A 16,215-nucleotide genomic window follows, 5' to 3' on the forward strand; every position below is an offset into this window, starting at 1 on the left:
AGACAATAGCAGGGCAAGTGGGGACATGCATATGCACACACAGCTCATTACGTCATTCAAGAGATCATTATCTAGACACTGATTACTTTTGAAAACTGACTACATATCCACTGTATTTTATTGGCTATGGAATAATGGATAATTATATATTTGGCTGCTTAAAGTGCTTACATCATAACCACACATGAAAACTGCTATCTGATGATTATAATTTGAAGACGTGTCAGCATTTCCTCTTATTGCATGGAAACAAATAACTGAGGACATTCAAACCTACAATTTTAAATGACTGCAGCAGTACCTGCAAACAGTTTTCAGATGTGACGAAAACACACATACACACAGATTTGTAAAAAAAAAGAAGAAAAAAAAAGACTCATTTTATTCCAACAATACATTTTTATAATAACAACAGATGTCAGTGAATTTAAAACACCGGGTTACATCAATCAAACCTCCATCTTTAATCAAAGCCTTGGTAAGTATAAAAGCAAAAGCAGGACCAAGCGTTCTCTTCTGAAATTAAAAAACAAACAAACAAAAACAGTTTCTCATTTCTTCGGCACATTAGACTGACTGCAGCCTACTTATTGTCTGCACTGCGCTGTTCAGACATGTTAACATGTCACGTAACATGGCAGTGTGATCAAACTCAACACTAACTGTGCTGCCTTTGAGTATTTTGTGTAAATATTCCACTGGATCGTATCAACACTGGTCATGAGCATTTGAAGACTGGGTATAACAAAGATGTTCAGGGATGAAAGGGGGAGGTAGGGATGTTCATAGGAAACAGTCTTTAAAGAGGAGAGCCTCCAGTTTGCTGTTGGAACACGTCGATTGTATCTTCATCCTCCATTTCTAGCTGCAAAAGAAAAAGACAAGAAAACTTTTTAAATATTAGAAGGAAGTACAAATGCTTTAAAAGGTGGCCGAAGCCACCGTGATGCAACCCACTGGTATGTTAAAAGACTTGACAAACAAGTTATTACTCAGTGAGCTGCGGTATGAACCACAGATCTTACTTCTTTCTGAATGGACTCGATGTTTGTTTCCCAAGCCCAAAAACTCATCAAGAAAGTGTTCAACGAGGTCACAGAGGGAGGAAGCCAGGGGCCATTTTCCCACAATCAAAAGTTTTTCAACAAAAGGATTGCTCGCCCTCTAGTGGCCATTAAAATATAAGACACATCCATGTTGACTACACTTTTTTAAGACTTGAGGCCTGTACTATGAAGCAGGATTTGTACCCATCTCACTAACTTCAGGGTTATTTATTGATATATTCTGAAAGCTGTTCACTTCTTGCTGTTCTGGAGAAGGTTATACTCAAGATAAGAGATAAACAGGTAGAAAACTGCCTACTAAGCACTCACTTTTCTGGAAAAGTATCATCACCATTTCTGGAAGATCTCCTCAGATCTCCTCCTAAGAAGGTCCAAAAATATTTAATAGCATCTAAAGTTTTTGTCTTTCCCACCTGCTCTTGGGAAGCAGCTTAATTTCTGCTTTTTTCCCCCACTTGTCAACCGCAAGTTCAGAAGATTATCCTATAAGCATTAATATTCTCCTAAAACATAAGCATATCTAAACATTAACTCAATGAAATAAAAATTGTAATCCATCATCTCGTCCCGTGTTTTAATAACAGACCTGTAATACTTGTGTGTAAACCTACACAGCAGTTACTATTGTGTGCTTAACCTCTTCAATTTTTTTTAAAATATCATAGCTTTTAATTTTTGTTGTGTGTGTGCTGTCACTACAAAGTCCATATGCATGATTGGTCATATGTTGTTAATGTCACCCCTTTTATGTGAAGGTGCTTGTAGACAGGCTGTTATGAGAATATAACAATACTTAATGTATCAGTATATTCATGTATCATACCTGATTTATCACCCAGTGTTTTGACTGTTTTCCGCTAAACATCATAGTAAAAACATTATGTTCTGCACTGACATGAAGGGAGTACTGCAAACGCAACAAGGAGTTAGATCTGTTCATCACAGCTCTTATGCAAACTCTATGCTTTTTCTGTATACGACACTAACTAAGTATTATAAACTCTTTCTTGGTCTAGTTGTAGTACAGTTGTAATGCAGAATTACTGCGTCTTTGAGTTTATGAAAGTAAATGGTATATGCTGATAACATATCAGCTGAAATGCAATCTCAGGACTGCAAAAACAAATAAAAAAATCAAACCAAACCAAACCAAACCAAAAAAGGGTCGTGTTGGCCTGGCCTGGAATCCCCCAAACAGCTGATTGGTTTGTGAGTACTGCAGCATAATGCAGTGAGTTTACATGTAGTAACTAATATGAAATGTAAGATCCGGAGTAGCAAGAATGTGAGGACCAAGGGTTATTCAGCCGTAGTTCACAATAACAAAAATTGATTCCAAAAGTGCACAAAAACAAGAGCGTGTACACATACCTGAGAAGGTGTGTCTGTTTCATTGATGGGCTGACCGTCAAATCGAAATCGTATTTGCCTCATTGACAGCCCCTGAGTGGAAAAACAAATGTTTACTTTTAAACATCACAAGGCATTTTTGTGACCGCAGGTTTAAAACACTGGCTGTGAAGTGCAATACCTCCAGTTTCAGGAGAACCTTTGTTGTTCCCCATCTCTCACTACTGACCGCTAAACTAAAAAACCTCTTCAAAATTAGATGTAAATAAAGAGGGTGGGATAACAGGAAATTATGTGGTTAAACTTGCTCCAAGACAATAAGAACAGTAACACGCTGACCAAAATTAAATAATACAATATATTACAAAGTTACATATATGAGAAATAGCTCTAACATATACAAATAACACAATTTATAAAGATCTAGAATTTTACAAAGATTAAATAAGATAAGATAAGATAAGATAACCTTTATTAGTCCCACACGTGGGAAATTTGTTTTGTCACAGCAGGAAGTGGACAGTGCAAAAGTTATGATTGACATTTTACTCTAATCTGCAATCCTTTATTTTCAGTACAGAGGACGTGCAAGAAGGGGTAACTATCACACTGTGTACTGCGCATTAGATGGGGAAGGACTGATGTTGCACACCTATTATGTATAAAGTAGACCTTAGGTGTTTTTTAAGACTCTTAACTTTCAGATAAATTTAAGGTTGTCTGGATTGGGCCAAACCTTTCCTCCGGGTACCATGTGAGTAATGACAAAATTAAAACAAAGATGTGCTTCTATAGGGCCAAAACAAAGTCAAGATGGTGGGGGAGGGGGGCAATACATACAAACAATTGGTCTTCACACAGTTAAAGCAAAGAGCCTTGTTACCATAGCTAACAGAAGTTGATGCGTCATCTGATATTTTTGACCATCTGATATACTTAAACATAATATAAGCATAAATAAATTAAGCCAATTAATAAAAATACTGGTTCAAAACATATGCCTTAGTTTTGAATATTTGCCCTAATGGATGTCAAAATATAGCTTTTTCCCCCCCCCCTCCATTTCTGATTTGGCAAGAACCATGTATTTTTAAAATGTCAATTTCTTGGTCTCTGGAATAGGGATGACCAATTTTAGAAGACCAGCAATACATTTAACCTCCTAAGACCCAAACTCTTTCATGGCATGCATTTTAAAATTTTCTTTGCTATTTGGGTTGATTGGGACCTGATGAATGTAAAAACAAAGAATTACCAGATTTTTTTTCTTTCTGAGACAAATGAGATCCACATATGAGGCATTGGTTTTAAATTTTGATAGAACAGTGGCAGTATAATGTCCTCATAAGTGGATATCAGGCCCTTGTAGAGAAAAATTAAGTATTTTCGTCTAGACATCCCAAAATGTGATGTCCACATATGTAGACACCAGGTCCTAGGAGGTTAAAGATACTTATAAGAAACAGTTAAAATTGTGTCCCAGTCTCACCTGCCGTTCACAATAAGCTTTCATCAGTTTGCTGAGAGGAGTGTGCCTTTTGATCTTAAACTGCACCACTGAGCCATCCTGTCCTGCCACCTTCAGGTTGATGTGCTCGTTGTTCTCAGTCTTTACTCCCTCCTAAAGACAAAAAACAAGTTCATAGAAAGTCAGATTATTTAGAAAAAAGGGGGAGGTGTGACTATTTACAAGAAACTGCGCCCGCCATTTCAAATTCCGAGTCATAGGTGTCTTGCATATCTCAGCGATACCTCATTGTCTTCAAACAAAAGTTAATTTCACAATACGTGTGTGGATTTACGTTTTTTTGCTTGTTTTTTAATCCTCCGCGACACCAGCCTGCCTGATGTGCGTAGAGCGGGAGACTAGCGTGGGTACCGAGAGCAATGAGGACTGGATTTACAACTTCAACGTTAGCATTAGCTATAGGCAACTCAAGCAACAATGGCCTTCAATACAACAAGATGCACAGCGGCCTAGCAAGGATTCAAATTATACTACTTGTGCTATTAACAAAACCCTTATCTCTTTACCCAGGCGTATGGCTAGCGATTGAGTACAACGGTACCCTTTTTTAAACGTAAGATTCGTTTACACATTACGGCTTTTGTTGTTTTGTACCGTTTATGTTGTTCTGTTCTGTCTCAGCGTTAACTCGCTTTTCTTGAACTGGTGCTTAATCTAGTCGGATATCGGATAACTACATTTTCCATTACATGTGCATTACTCATAACGATGGCAAAAATTTAGAGGTGCCGATTAAAAATTATTTTACAGAAAATATAGATTTTTTTGAAAATACACCAAATGGATCGAGTCGGTTAGCCACGTTAGCTTATTATGCTAACTTCACCCGTTAGCTTCCTAGCAAATACCGTAAAGTTAGCGCATGTTTGAAGCGGTCTTTGGTGTTATACGATTCGAAATAATTGTACGAACTCCTTTCCATCAGTTTACCGTGTACATTCAACTTTGTATGGGCTCTGATTCATTTAAAGTCCAATCCTCACCTTGGCCTTTCCATCTGCCATGGCTGCTGCTGAGGACTGTCTGCCTGCGTCTCGCCTGTTCTGCTGCGGCTGCGCAGTGTAGCGCGCCACTTTGCGTCGGCCGCAATACAGTGAGCGAAGAGCCCGCGTTTCATTTAACAGCAATATAGTTCATGGCTCCAGTATCGTCAAGTTAATAAAAATGAGTAAGCGACGTTTAGATGCATATAATCTGGGGATACAGGAACTGTATCTCTAGTTCGTACTCACCATCTGGCATTGGAAAATAAATAAATACACCACATGGACTATGTTTGGTTATATTAATGCACTTCACATACAGCAAACAACAGGATAAAGAGCAAAAAAAAGAATTTTAAGGAGTATATTACTATGATTTTATTAGGCCCTGGGATAGGTTAATGATTGGCAGAAACATTGATTTTCCAGCATTTTATTTTTTCTACAGTGTATAATCTAGGTTCTATTAAAAAAGTAACTTCCCACCAATAAAATATTATATAGTATTACTTTTTCCACTTTAAATGACAGTCTTTTAAAACTACTTCAGCTTGAAACATGTTAAGTTGAACTGATTAATTTTTGTTACCTGCAAACACCATCTGAAATGAGCATCCCTAAATAGGCTGTAGTTCCTCTGTGTCCATATACACCACTGAGTGTTTCCCATGGCCACAACTTACAATCAGCAGCAGTGCATAGCTGGTGGCATGGTGTGCAGGTCCCAGGTTCAAACTCAGACTGTTGCAGTCTTTGTGGGAGGCAAACATTTGAAGAATATCAAAATATGGAGATGGACAAAATGCAATACAATACATTTACTGTTATTGAATTAGAAAGCCACACCCTGCATTATAAACTAAGACAAAAGACTTAAAGGTGGACCTCTCTCTCACACATACGATTATCCAACAACATTTATTTCAGTAGCAAAGCAGCCTTGCAGAAAAAAAGAAAAGGCAAAATTTTGCTGCTTGCTTTGAATGGGAAAAAGCAGTACCACCTGGTGGGCAACTATAAAAATAAAAAACTGAAGGAGAGTACTCCAAAATAAAACCTTAACATAACGGAATGAATTAGTCAATGTCAAAAATAAATGTAGGATCAAAAATTGTATTTCAATGACTTTCAATGGGGCAAAATGTGGCAGTTTTGCATACCTTAGACATTTTTCAAGCTAATTTAAGGACCTGAGATAACAATTCTAAAATTGAAAAACATTCAGTTGCATTTACACTGATTTTGAACACTGAAAAAAACAACAAAAAAAACAAAAAAAAAAAACAGTCATGTTAAAAGGTGTAACATAAATAAAATCCATCCCAGTCTTTATTTATCCATGCACAGAAGTAGTTGTTCAAAAATGCAATGACAAGGTAATTTAACAATATGACAAATAAATAAACTTATAAGAAATATGTAGAGAACCTCCAGCACACATAACTCCAAGAAGATAGAGATAAAGAGGTCACAATTCTGTATGAACATGTAAAGTTACCCAGTGGTTATGCCTTGACCTATGGCCGCCGTTTCTTCTAACAGGAATTAAATTTCCTTGTTAAGCCCATCTCTAGTTTGCTAAATAATGTAACGTTTATAACAAATCTGTATGACTATTTGGTAACATTAAAGACTCTGAAAAGCACACTAACTTGTTAATCTATTAATACAATACTCAAAGTATCTATTAATAAGGGGTATGCAGAATACAGCTGACAACTGCATCACCATACATTACGTTAGGAGTTGTGATAGCTTCCTCACTAACCAAAATAAATACATTCATGACAATAAATACTGAAATACTAAAAAAAACATAAGTGGTGAGTATAAGAGGCTGAGCTGTGATTTCCTGTAAAACCCAGAAGAAGAAAAGTATTCAGTTGTAGTTTTGAGCCAGACTGGAAGTGACCAATTTCCAATCAGCCAATATTGGAGTGATTTTTCAGAAATAGAGGGGCTCTTGTTCGCTTCAGCCTGTCTCAACTGTAAAAATCTTACATAGTCATCAAGAAATCATGTGAAACTCTGATTGCGATCACCTGCTCATACAACCACAGTTTCATAATCATTTCAACCTCTATGCAAGACTGCCGTTTTCAAAAGTGCAACTATTCTCCAATAAAACAGAGACACAAATAGGAACATTAAAATTATATCAAAAGGGTACTAAAAAAATTGAAAGCACGACAATATTTAAAATTCACCAAACAACCACCATTAGCATTCAGACAGTTCATTTTGTTAGTAACTGCATCACACTGACTACCTCTGGTATCGTAATAAAATTACTGTATTTGTGCTACATCAGCAGACCATCTTCAACTCTCTGAAATCCAACAACATTTATCAAATATTGAAACTCTGCCTGAAAGCTTTAATATTTTGCCTTCTTTTGACCATAGCAGAACACTGAAAGCCAAATCGTTCAAGTAGTCTTATAGCGATCAGCCTACAGAGCTATAGAGCTCCCCATTTATCAACAGGTGGAAAATCATTCACCTCCCCCACTTCTGTGAATGGCTGGTCTCCCAGCGTGAATCCCAATTTATATCTCATCCGGACCTTTTCCTGCAAGACATAAAAGCAGAACATTTCAGTTAAGGATCACACTGAGCCATTAACCATTATTTTCTCATATTGATTGACAAGGAAGACAGTAAAAGATGTTTCACTGTGCTTTATTGAATGAACAGCTCAACTGAGTAAGCGCTCTGTCAATAAATAAATGCTTAAATGCATGGACACCAGAAAAGCTCAAGGCTGAGCTTTACCTTGAGAGGATTGGCAAGCAGCATGATCTGAGTGATGGCAGCAGGGGGAAGTATTGGGTTAAAAGAGGCCAGCTCTGTCCCTGAGGGTGGCTGCAGTTTTACTTTCATCGTCTGGAGAATTGGCAGAAGAGACATCCACATACATCAAACACAAGCTGCATCCCACCCAAATTCAATTTTTACTGAAATCTAATCTCATGATGGAGGAACAGTGTTACGTATGCACGTCATGTTTTACCCTGGGCACAGCAGCCTGCAGAACAATGTTCTTCACCGGCTGAGTGGCTGTGTTAAGCATGGACGCCACCATCACCAGCACATCCGGCCTGCCTGGTGGAAAGTCGGTGGCGAAATGCAGCAGAACGCGAACACCATTTTTATCATAAGCTGTCACTGGGCACACTTTACCTAAAAGTGTAGGTAGCGCAAAGAAAAAGAATAAACTGAGATTACTTCATAAACTGATAAGTCAGTACACACGACCCTCAACACAGTCATTTGAGTCAGCTAGAAGAGATTTCTGCTTTCATGCACATCGTTCCTTTCGTGCATGCTGCGATGCTTAATTTCTGACCACAGTGAGAACATAAAACTAACAGTATTAGTACGTTTTTCACTGTCAATTTGTTATTCACTTTTTCACTGTCACCAGTAATGACCATATGTTCATTTTCTCCCATCTAACAATTATGTTTTGACAAAAAAAACACCTGGAGGTCAGTGAACCATCTGCAGTACGCAGGCACGAATGCGTTCCCAAAATCTCTCAGGTGATTATTCTCTCTACAGGATTTTCTATCGAAGTAGATAGATGGTCAAATAGCAGCCAAAATTTCAAATTACTGGTTGGCAAAACAAAAATGTCCTAATAAAAACAAAATACATCTTCACATTTTGAGAACATAAAGCTTTTTTTGAACAGCTTTTACACTGGTCCTTTTCAGTGAAAATCTACTTCAGAAATATATATTTCCAATAGGTTTTAAGCACTTAAAATAGTGTTAAGTGCTTAATAGAGTAAACACCATTTTTCCATCACTGAAAACCTTCAGAAAGACATCAGATGATCTGGTTTGACCTCAAATTAATCTTGTCAAGGACCCTGAGCAAACACTCCAATGGGCTACAAAAACCTTCACTTAGAGATAAACATATAGTCAGTAAAGACCACTTAGTGAACTCACTTGGCTTAATGGTATCAAGAGGGACAAATACATTGGCCAGGGACACCTCTTGTCCTCTACCTGGACTTGACTGGCTCAGGGGTAGAACAGGGGACAGAGAGCGCAACAGAGGGCTGTCATCTGCCTGACTCTTGATAGACAGAGGAGCAGACCATGCATGTATTCCTTCTGATATAATTTGGGTGGATGTGGCTTCAAGACTGAAAGACAAAGAGCAAAGAAAATGTTTGGAAAAAACCCACATTTTTTGTGATTTTGCCTCTGTACACCACCACAGTGGCTTTTAACATTCCACAATCAAAATGTGATGTAAGTGCAGACTGATAAATTGGATTTGGTGAGTTTAACAAAAGTACTACAACTTATACAACGCCCCCTATTTTCAGAGACTCAACTGTAATTGGACAAGTGACTAACAAGTAGTTTCTTGGCCAGATTAAGTCTGTCTCCTCATTTTTTCAATGCAAATTAAACACAAAAGATCTGAAGCGCCGAGCTTGTTGCTATTGACTGGTAATCTCAATCTGAGTCCCAAAGAGAGTTTCTTTCTCTTTCTCTCTCTCTCCTATCCCTCAGTCATGTCTGTAAATACCATAAATAAATACCATCTTTAAAATTGATTAAGAGACACAGTCTTAATGGAATGAAGAGTTTGCACCATATACTGGGTTTCTTTATAAAAAAAAATAAATAAAAAATAAAAATGTGTGAAAGTGTACAGATGGAGTGACCCAGTCTACAGAATTTTACACAACAGCACATGTATTACTCACCTATTATTGTTGCCCAGATCCAGCAAAGTGAGATCTTGCAGGATCTGACCTGGAGAAAGCGATGGAGAGTGGAAGCCCAAAGTCGAAGTTGAAATTAGTTGAGGGGTGATATCAGCGGCTGAGGGAGCAGATGAGGTCAAGCTGAATGACTGAGGAGGAGCAGCTGGAGCCACGGTGGTCAATATAGAACTGAAGGGTTGTGGGGATATGACTGATGTTGTTGAAAGGGATGTTGTTGAAATGGGTGTTGTTGAAAGGGATGTTGTAGAAGCCAGAGGTGTAGAAAAGACAGGGCCAGTGAAGTTTAAGGAAGAAGCTGGTGTATAAGTCTTGGAAGGATTAGCTGGGGCTCCTGTTGTAGAGAGGGCATCCAGAAAGAGAGAAGGCGTAGAAAACACAGGAACTGTGGGTAAAGTGTCAAAAAGATCCAAATCTTGACTGGAATCCTGGAAATCAAGGGAATAAAAACACTTCTAACCAACAAGACAATACTTCAAATGACTTTAAATTAATTCACTTAAATACCTGTGTAGATGGCAACGGATTGCTTGGGTTTCCATGTGTTGATTTATTAAGCTCAGTAATAGGTTCATTGAGGCCTGTAAATAAAAACAATTGTGACAGAATTTGCATCAAAATCTATAAATTCTGATACAATTGTTAAACGGGACCCATTATTTTGATATTTAACTCCAAATTTTCATTGTTGGACCACAGTAGCGCTGCATAACATACAGTTTAGCTTTGTTAAATTTGTACAGGCTCACGGTACAGGCCAAAGTTCATACACTACCTGAAACAAAATAGTTTCCAACTCACTTATCAACCAACTTCCATGAGTGTTTAGAGCAGTCTGATGCCTGAGTTTTTGGCTCATGTATCAGCACTGTGAAAATACAACTATAGAAGAAGGTACTTTTGGCTGCTCCTTTGTTTCCTAAGGGGTCACACGCTTGTGTTGGATTTGATGCAACCTTCCCATTTATCCAGGCTTGGGACCTGCACTAGAAGTACACTAGCTTGGGACCCTAGTCTCAAATCATGAGTCTTAAGATAAATGTGTTAACCACTATATTATGGATGCACTATAGCAACAATACACAGTAACACAAAAAAAGAAAGAAAAGCGTAATAGGTCCTTTTAACATTCAGTTCCAAAATTAAAAAATAAATCAGTGTGATTAATCCACATCATGCTGAATGTTACCTAAAGACAGCAGCTCTTCATCCAGCAGTGACAGTGCTGTGGAGGGTACGTTAACACTCTGGGACGGTGGGTCAGTGGCAGCTGATCCACACAACAGGTCAGCAGGAAATGACTGCGAAGATGCTGGAGGTTGCTGCTCAGATGCAGAGGAGCTCTGGATGTCCAGACCCACCAGATCAATCAAAATCTCTGATTGATTTGTGCTTCCAGTGCCTATCAGATACAGTATGTAAATGCACTCAAAGCAGTAGTACTGTCAGTCTTCACCAATAAAACTTCCCCTAAAAATAATACTGAGACCAAACCTTGCTTGTAAACGGTACACGCCATTCCAATGCGCACAAAGGCCATTCACTTAAAAGTGTTATTCCTTTCTCAGGTTAGACAGGATATCCACTCTTAAGATTATCCTTATGTGTACTTACACATTATAATATATTTTAAAAAACATGGTAGTCGGGATTCTCAGCAAAGTCCTGCTTCAAACGCAATAAGCTTTCAGTGTGGCTACGCTAGTGCTGACTGTGCATTAATCGGTTTTGACAGGCACAACACTAAAGTCAATACCACATACACCCCACTGAGAACATGTCACAAACAACCATGCCAAATGGTAGAATAGTTAGGAACTGTTCTCTCTGATTAGAATGACCTACACTTCAAATTTACCTGCACTGACTGACGTTTGTGTTTGGCGTCCTCCAGTCTCTCCATTCATGGTTTGTCCTTCCACAATCTTCTTATATAAATTAATAACCTGAGAGAGGTCATCATTGGCCTGCAAGATGTCTCCTAACATGTGAATTTCAAAATAAATTAGACCAGGGTGAGATTTAATATAACCTTGAGAAGACAAGTGAAGACACTGACAATTTACAAACTGTGAGCAGAATGATTCTGAGTCACCTGGGTCTGATGGGTGAATCACACCCAAGCAAACTGAGCAAGACATTTCAGCAGAATAAACAAATCAAATATTTTATTACCCAAACTACTGTCATTATCCTCGGTCTCAGTAGCAAGCTGAACTACCGTTTGCCTGAGTTTGTCACAATCACCATACAGCTCCTGGAAAACAATGAAAAAGAAATCATTATTTAAAAAGGGACTAAACTACAAAAATAATAACAATAATAATAAAAATAAATAAAATAAGTTTAGAATTTCAAACTAATTCAGAAATTATTCATAGGGGATTATAAATTAAAAAGCCCAGAATTACCTCAAACTGCTTAAGGGTTGTATGGGAAACATTTGGAATTTTCTATTAGTATTTCCAGAAAGGTCAACTAATAATAGACAGATCAATCAATTTGAATTTTAATCTTTTCAAAAAGGTCATTTGAATCTTAGCCAGTAAATAACGAACCCTAATAAGCTCCCTGTCTGCGTCTGTGGAGTCTTCTGGGTTGAAATGTGCAAGCATCTCATTAAGTAGTTTGACGCTGTTGTTCACCGCCTCCAGTGTGCTTTTTTGCTTTGTTGCTTTCTGTGTTCTCACCTCATCCTGAAAAAGAAAAACTACATTTGTTAGTATTTGTTGATCAGACTCTTTATTCCTGATGTAAGGAGGTAAAATGTCTCCAAAAGAGAGCAGCCAGAGGTCCGACTTCATTCATACTCAAATATTACAACAAAAACATTTCATCTGACATTGACACACCTCCTTGACCATGTTCTTGATGAGCCTGTTAGCCTCTTGCAGATCTTCTGGCTTTTTGCTCTTCAGCAGTTCTGATAATCTCTGCAGAGAGATAGGAGAACTATTAGATCAACTGCTGTGAACCCAAAGTAAACACCCACACACCTACCTGTAAACCCAATATATTTGTAGCAACCAATGAGCTAGTTAAGCAGCATCATAAATGTACAAAGTTGGTCTTTATTTCTGTGAAATGCCACAATGAAAATCATGATGCAAGAGTGAGAAAGGATTTTGAAAACCCCCCAAAGAGACAGCCATGAGAGAATCTCTTCGTTTGATCTTTTGGAGTGTTTCGATTTTAAGTATGTAGTGAGAAAATCCAATAATCAAAGTTTCCTATTCAAGCATGAAAACGGCATAGAGGTACTGGCAAGAACAGACTGAAAAGCCATCAGCTGGAATCTGTTAGCTGAGCTGCTGAAGACAAACGGCCAGTATTTCAGGGCTTCAGTTGGGATATGGGCCAAAGCTTGTGAAGTTAATGTCATCAGATAGTAAGTGAAGCATAACAGGCCTTGGGAAAAGAAGCTAGCTCACAGCTGTCACAAAGCAAAGATTATTCAAAATCTGTTCTGAAAGCATTAGACTTTTTTCACTGAACTTTATCCATATCTCTGAAGTGTTTTTAAACGGTTTCTCTGACTGCCCAAGGCTACTCTAACTGTGTTCTGCCTGTAGCTTTGTATTTAAGTGCATATATCAGAATGGTTCTCATGTAACTCTGGCAATTTATGGCCACAGATAATCTCAACTCACGGTTATGCCATACATATTTAATAGTGTTAATTACTGCATTATTCAACGACTCATTTCTTTGACCATTGATCTTCACATCGCACTTTTATTTTGACTAGAAGCTGGAATCAGGAAGTTCTAATTGACAACCAGTGCTTAATTGCCCAATCCATTGGAATCATTAGCCTGTGAGCTTAATCATTTTACCAGTGCTTGCTGTTTTTGCTGTTAATTGCAAAAGAAATGTTAAGTTCAGAACTGCTGCATTTTTGCACACCTGAGTCGCATACAGGTCTTTCTCAGTATAGTTTCTGCAGTGTGGCCATAATATGAAGACCGAGTGGTACTGAAAACCTGCGTAGGCATACTTATTTTCAGCACAGAAAGAAAAGAATATGAATCAATAGGTCAACTGAACTACAAACAAGACCTATAACAACATTAGGATCAGCACAATCTTGTCATTCTTCATCCCTACGCCACACCTTTAAAGTTTCGGGGGTGCATAATGCATAGTTGAGATGCTACTGCGTTGACAAAATGCACCAACATAAATCCAGACATATAAACATCTCTCAGTGTGCAACAAAAGGTGTTTGCAGGGCCACATTTTTTCCATGATGACTCATATAGCCACTGACTCCTAAGCTACCAAATGAGCTCCATCCTGAAATGCACTATTGTACTATTATCTTCTGAGGTATAAGTGATATACCATCTTAAATAATGCCGAATAACCTATAATTAAAAACCTACATCCGTAACAGAGACGGGAGAAGTGAAAACAAGAATTAATTGCAGTTAATGAGAAGCGGCATTCACACAATATCCTAAAATAGTTTCTCTTACTTTGCTCTTCTTCTCATCCTCAAACACAGGATTCTTGGGTCGTGGAGAAGGTGATGGTATTAATGTGGCATCAAGAGGAATTTCTGGGTCAGCTAAAACAATACCTAAAAATAAAAACAGGTAGCTTTGAACTTTGGTAAAGACAGCTTCAGGACTTCATAGCACAATGCACGCTGTGATTTTTGGATTTTACTGTGATCACTTCATAATGTTTAAATTTCACTCAGTATATTTAATCATTTTTGAAGCTGTGTATGTCTCACCCTGTAATTTCAGCATCTGATATGCTTCAGCAATCTTTGTTTCATCTGGCAGAGACACTGTCCAACTATACAGCATCTCTATCACTTTTTTCTTCACTTGTTCTGACACTTTATCTCCCAGGTACTAAAAAAAAGATGTAGACGAACTGCTTAATAAAGGAAAACAACAACTCAAAGTATGATGCTGTCTGCAAATGTAAAACATTTGGTACTTACTTTGGGTGAAACCACCTTAATTAATTCATTCAAAAACTTAAATTTCCCAACTTCGTTGTGAAACCTTCGCCCACAATTCTTCATACAAGCTTCAAGAACCTGCAAAAACAAAAACAAGCTCAAAAAATATTCTTTAAAAAACCCCCAAACAAGTATCTTTACTAATATCAGAATGAAAAACACAGTGAAATAAATCCACCACACACCGTTAATGCTTGCATTGCTTCCCATTCCTGTGGTGATTGAATCTTGTATGCCAACAGTCTGACAGATATCTGTGGACTGAAAATATGCCAGAAAGGCAATTCAAACAATGCAATGGAAACTCAATAATGTAAGAAATACAAAGGCTTGTGTGTTTACCACAAGGAGGGGACACACGATTTGATTATGAGTGCAGGGAGAGGCTGGGGTTATTAAATGTACGTGGCCGTACCCTTCTAGCTCCTTATTGATTTGATCACAGAACATCATAATATACTCCCAGTCTTCCTGCCGGTTTGAAGGGTTAGTGGCTTTGTCTGAAACAAAAAAATATAAAATCTCATGAACATACAACTCTGACAGCTTCTTTGGTTCACCTAAATCCAAGGACAGCCACTGAAGACTACAGATTTGTTTACTACCAAGAATCCAATCAGCCCTCCAGCATCGAGCTCCCTCCATTCCCAGACCACCTTACGAACAATTAGTTGTTCAAAATATTCAGCTTAATGTGAATTCACTCTTACTAAACCGCAAGACACTTTACTGATCCTGTTTATGTTTGTCGTTTTCAGATTGTGTTAAACTTCGGTTAAAGCCTAAAGGTGTTTCAGGAAGCAAACGTATAAGTGCATTATGGAGACCCAGTTTAATACAAAACACTCATATCTTTCTAGGCATACCAACTATAACCACCGGAAACGAATAATAATAATAATTCAAAAAGGGTTAATATTTGTCGTGTATCAACCATCAGTTGACAGCAGCTGACCGTGCTAACCTCTTGTGACAACACAGATGAATTAGCATGGTAAATTCCAAGTGCAGTTGTGTCATACGAGTGCAACTAATATTTAGCACAACCAAGTTAACGTAGAGCATACCCGACTACTTCTGTCAGGAATAAATAGCGGGGGGAAAGAGTTTAAATATATACTTACTAAGCCAAGACTCCAATGACTCGCCATAGTCCGCCATATTTGTACAAACAACGCGTGACTTCTGCTGCCTTCACGTGCTTCCGGATAAATGGGACACTGCGCTCCCTGCTTCAAACTGTATGTATTTGTAAAATCTACATTTCTACCCTACCATCATGTGATGATTTGAAAACATTTTTTTAGACAGTATAATATTTTAATCTCAGCTTTTTGTGTATTTGTGCGTTTATATGTCTTTTTTTTCACAAAAAGCATGCAGCTGAGATCAGAAATTTATGAATGTCGTAACTTTGATTTTCAATTCATTCTTTTGAACTACGCTCCTTTTGCTGTACATTCACTGCAGTGGAGCGACTTTACATTATACACCGTGAATGCCTAAGAAAGAAAAAAAGAACTGGGTGCACAAGTGTGAATTTATTTAAAATTTTTCCTC

The 16,215-nt window shown here is 37.9% G+C and overlaps 2 protein-coding genes across 3 annotated transcripts; both read right to left on the bottom strand.

Annotated features, from left to right (window-relative positions):
- Window positions 1–346: 346 nt before the first annotated feature.
- sumo2a (small ubiquitin like modifier 2a) lies at window positions 347–5,079 on the bottom strand. Its single transcript, XM_004539285.6, has 4 exons — window positions 4,929–5,079; window positions 3,907–4,038; window positions 2,439–2,510; window positions 347–865 (listed from the first exon to the last, which is right to left on the bottom strand). The coding sequence occupies exons 1-4, from the start codon at window positions 4,947–4,949 to the stop codon at window positions 800–802; spliced, it is 291 nt and encodes a 96-aa protein (XP_004539342.1). The 5' UTR covers window positions 4,950–5,079; the 3' UTR covers window positions 347–799.
- Window positions 5,080–6,230: 1,151 nt separating this feature from the next.
- gga3a (golgi associated, gamma adaptin ear containing, ARF binding protein 3a) lies at window positions 6,231–15,874 on the bottom strand. 2 transcript variants are annotated; one of them, XM_004539286.4, is made up of 17 exons: window positions 15,780–15,874; window positions 15,071–15,155; window positions 14,841–14,916; window positions 14,635–14,733; window positions 14,419–14,542; window positions 14,156–14,259; window positions 12,530–12,610; window positions 12,236–12,373; window positions 11,853–11,934; window positions 11,536–11,658; window positions 10,867–11,079; window positions 10,185–10,258; window positions 9,660–10,105; window positions 8,887–9,086; window positions 7,941–8,110; window positions 7,703–7,813; window positions 6,231–7,499 (listed from the first exon to the last, which is right to left on the bottom strand). In XM_004539286.4, exons 1-17 carry the CDS (start codon window positions 15,814–15,816, stop codon window positions 7,389–7,391), a joined length of 2,274 nt encoding a protein of 757 aa, XP_004539343.1. In that variant the 5' UTR covers window positions 15,817–15,874; the 3' UTR covers window positions 6,231–7,388. The 2 variants fall into 2 exon arrangements, with proteins under 2 accessions (XP_004539343.1, XP_076741172.1); XM_076885057.1 differs by having other exon boundaries at window positions 9,660–10,132.
- Between the last annotated feature and the right edge of the window lie 341 nt (window positions 15,875–16,215).

This window comes from Maylandia zebra, linkage group LG6, assembly GCF_041146795.1.
Source record: "Maylandia zebra isolate NMK-2024a linkage group LG6, Mzebra_GT3a, whole genome shotgun sequence".
Lineage (NCBI taxonomy): Eukaryota > Metazoa > Chordata > Actinopteri > Cichliformes > Cichlidae > Maylandia > Maylandia zebra.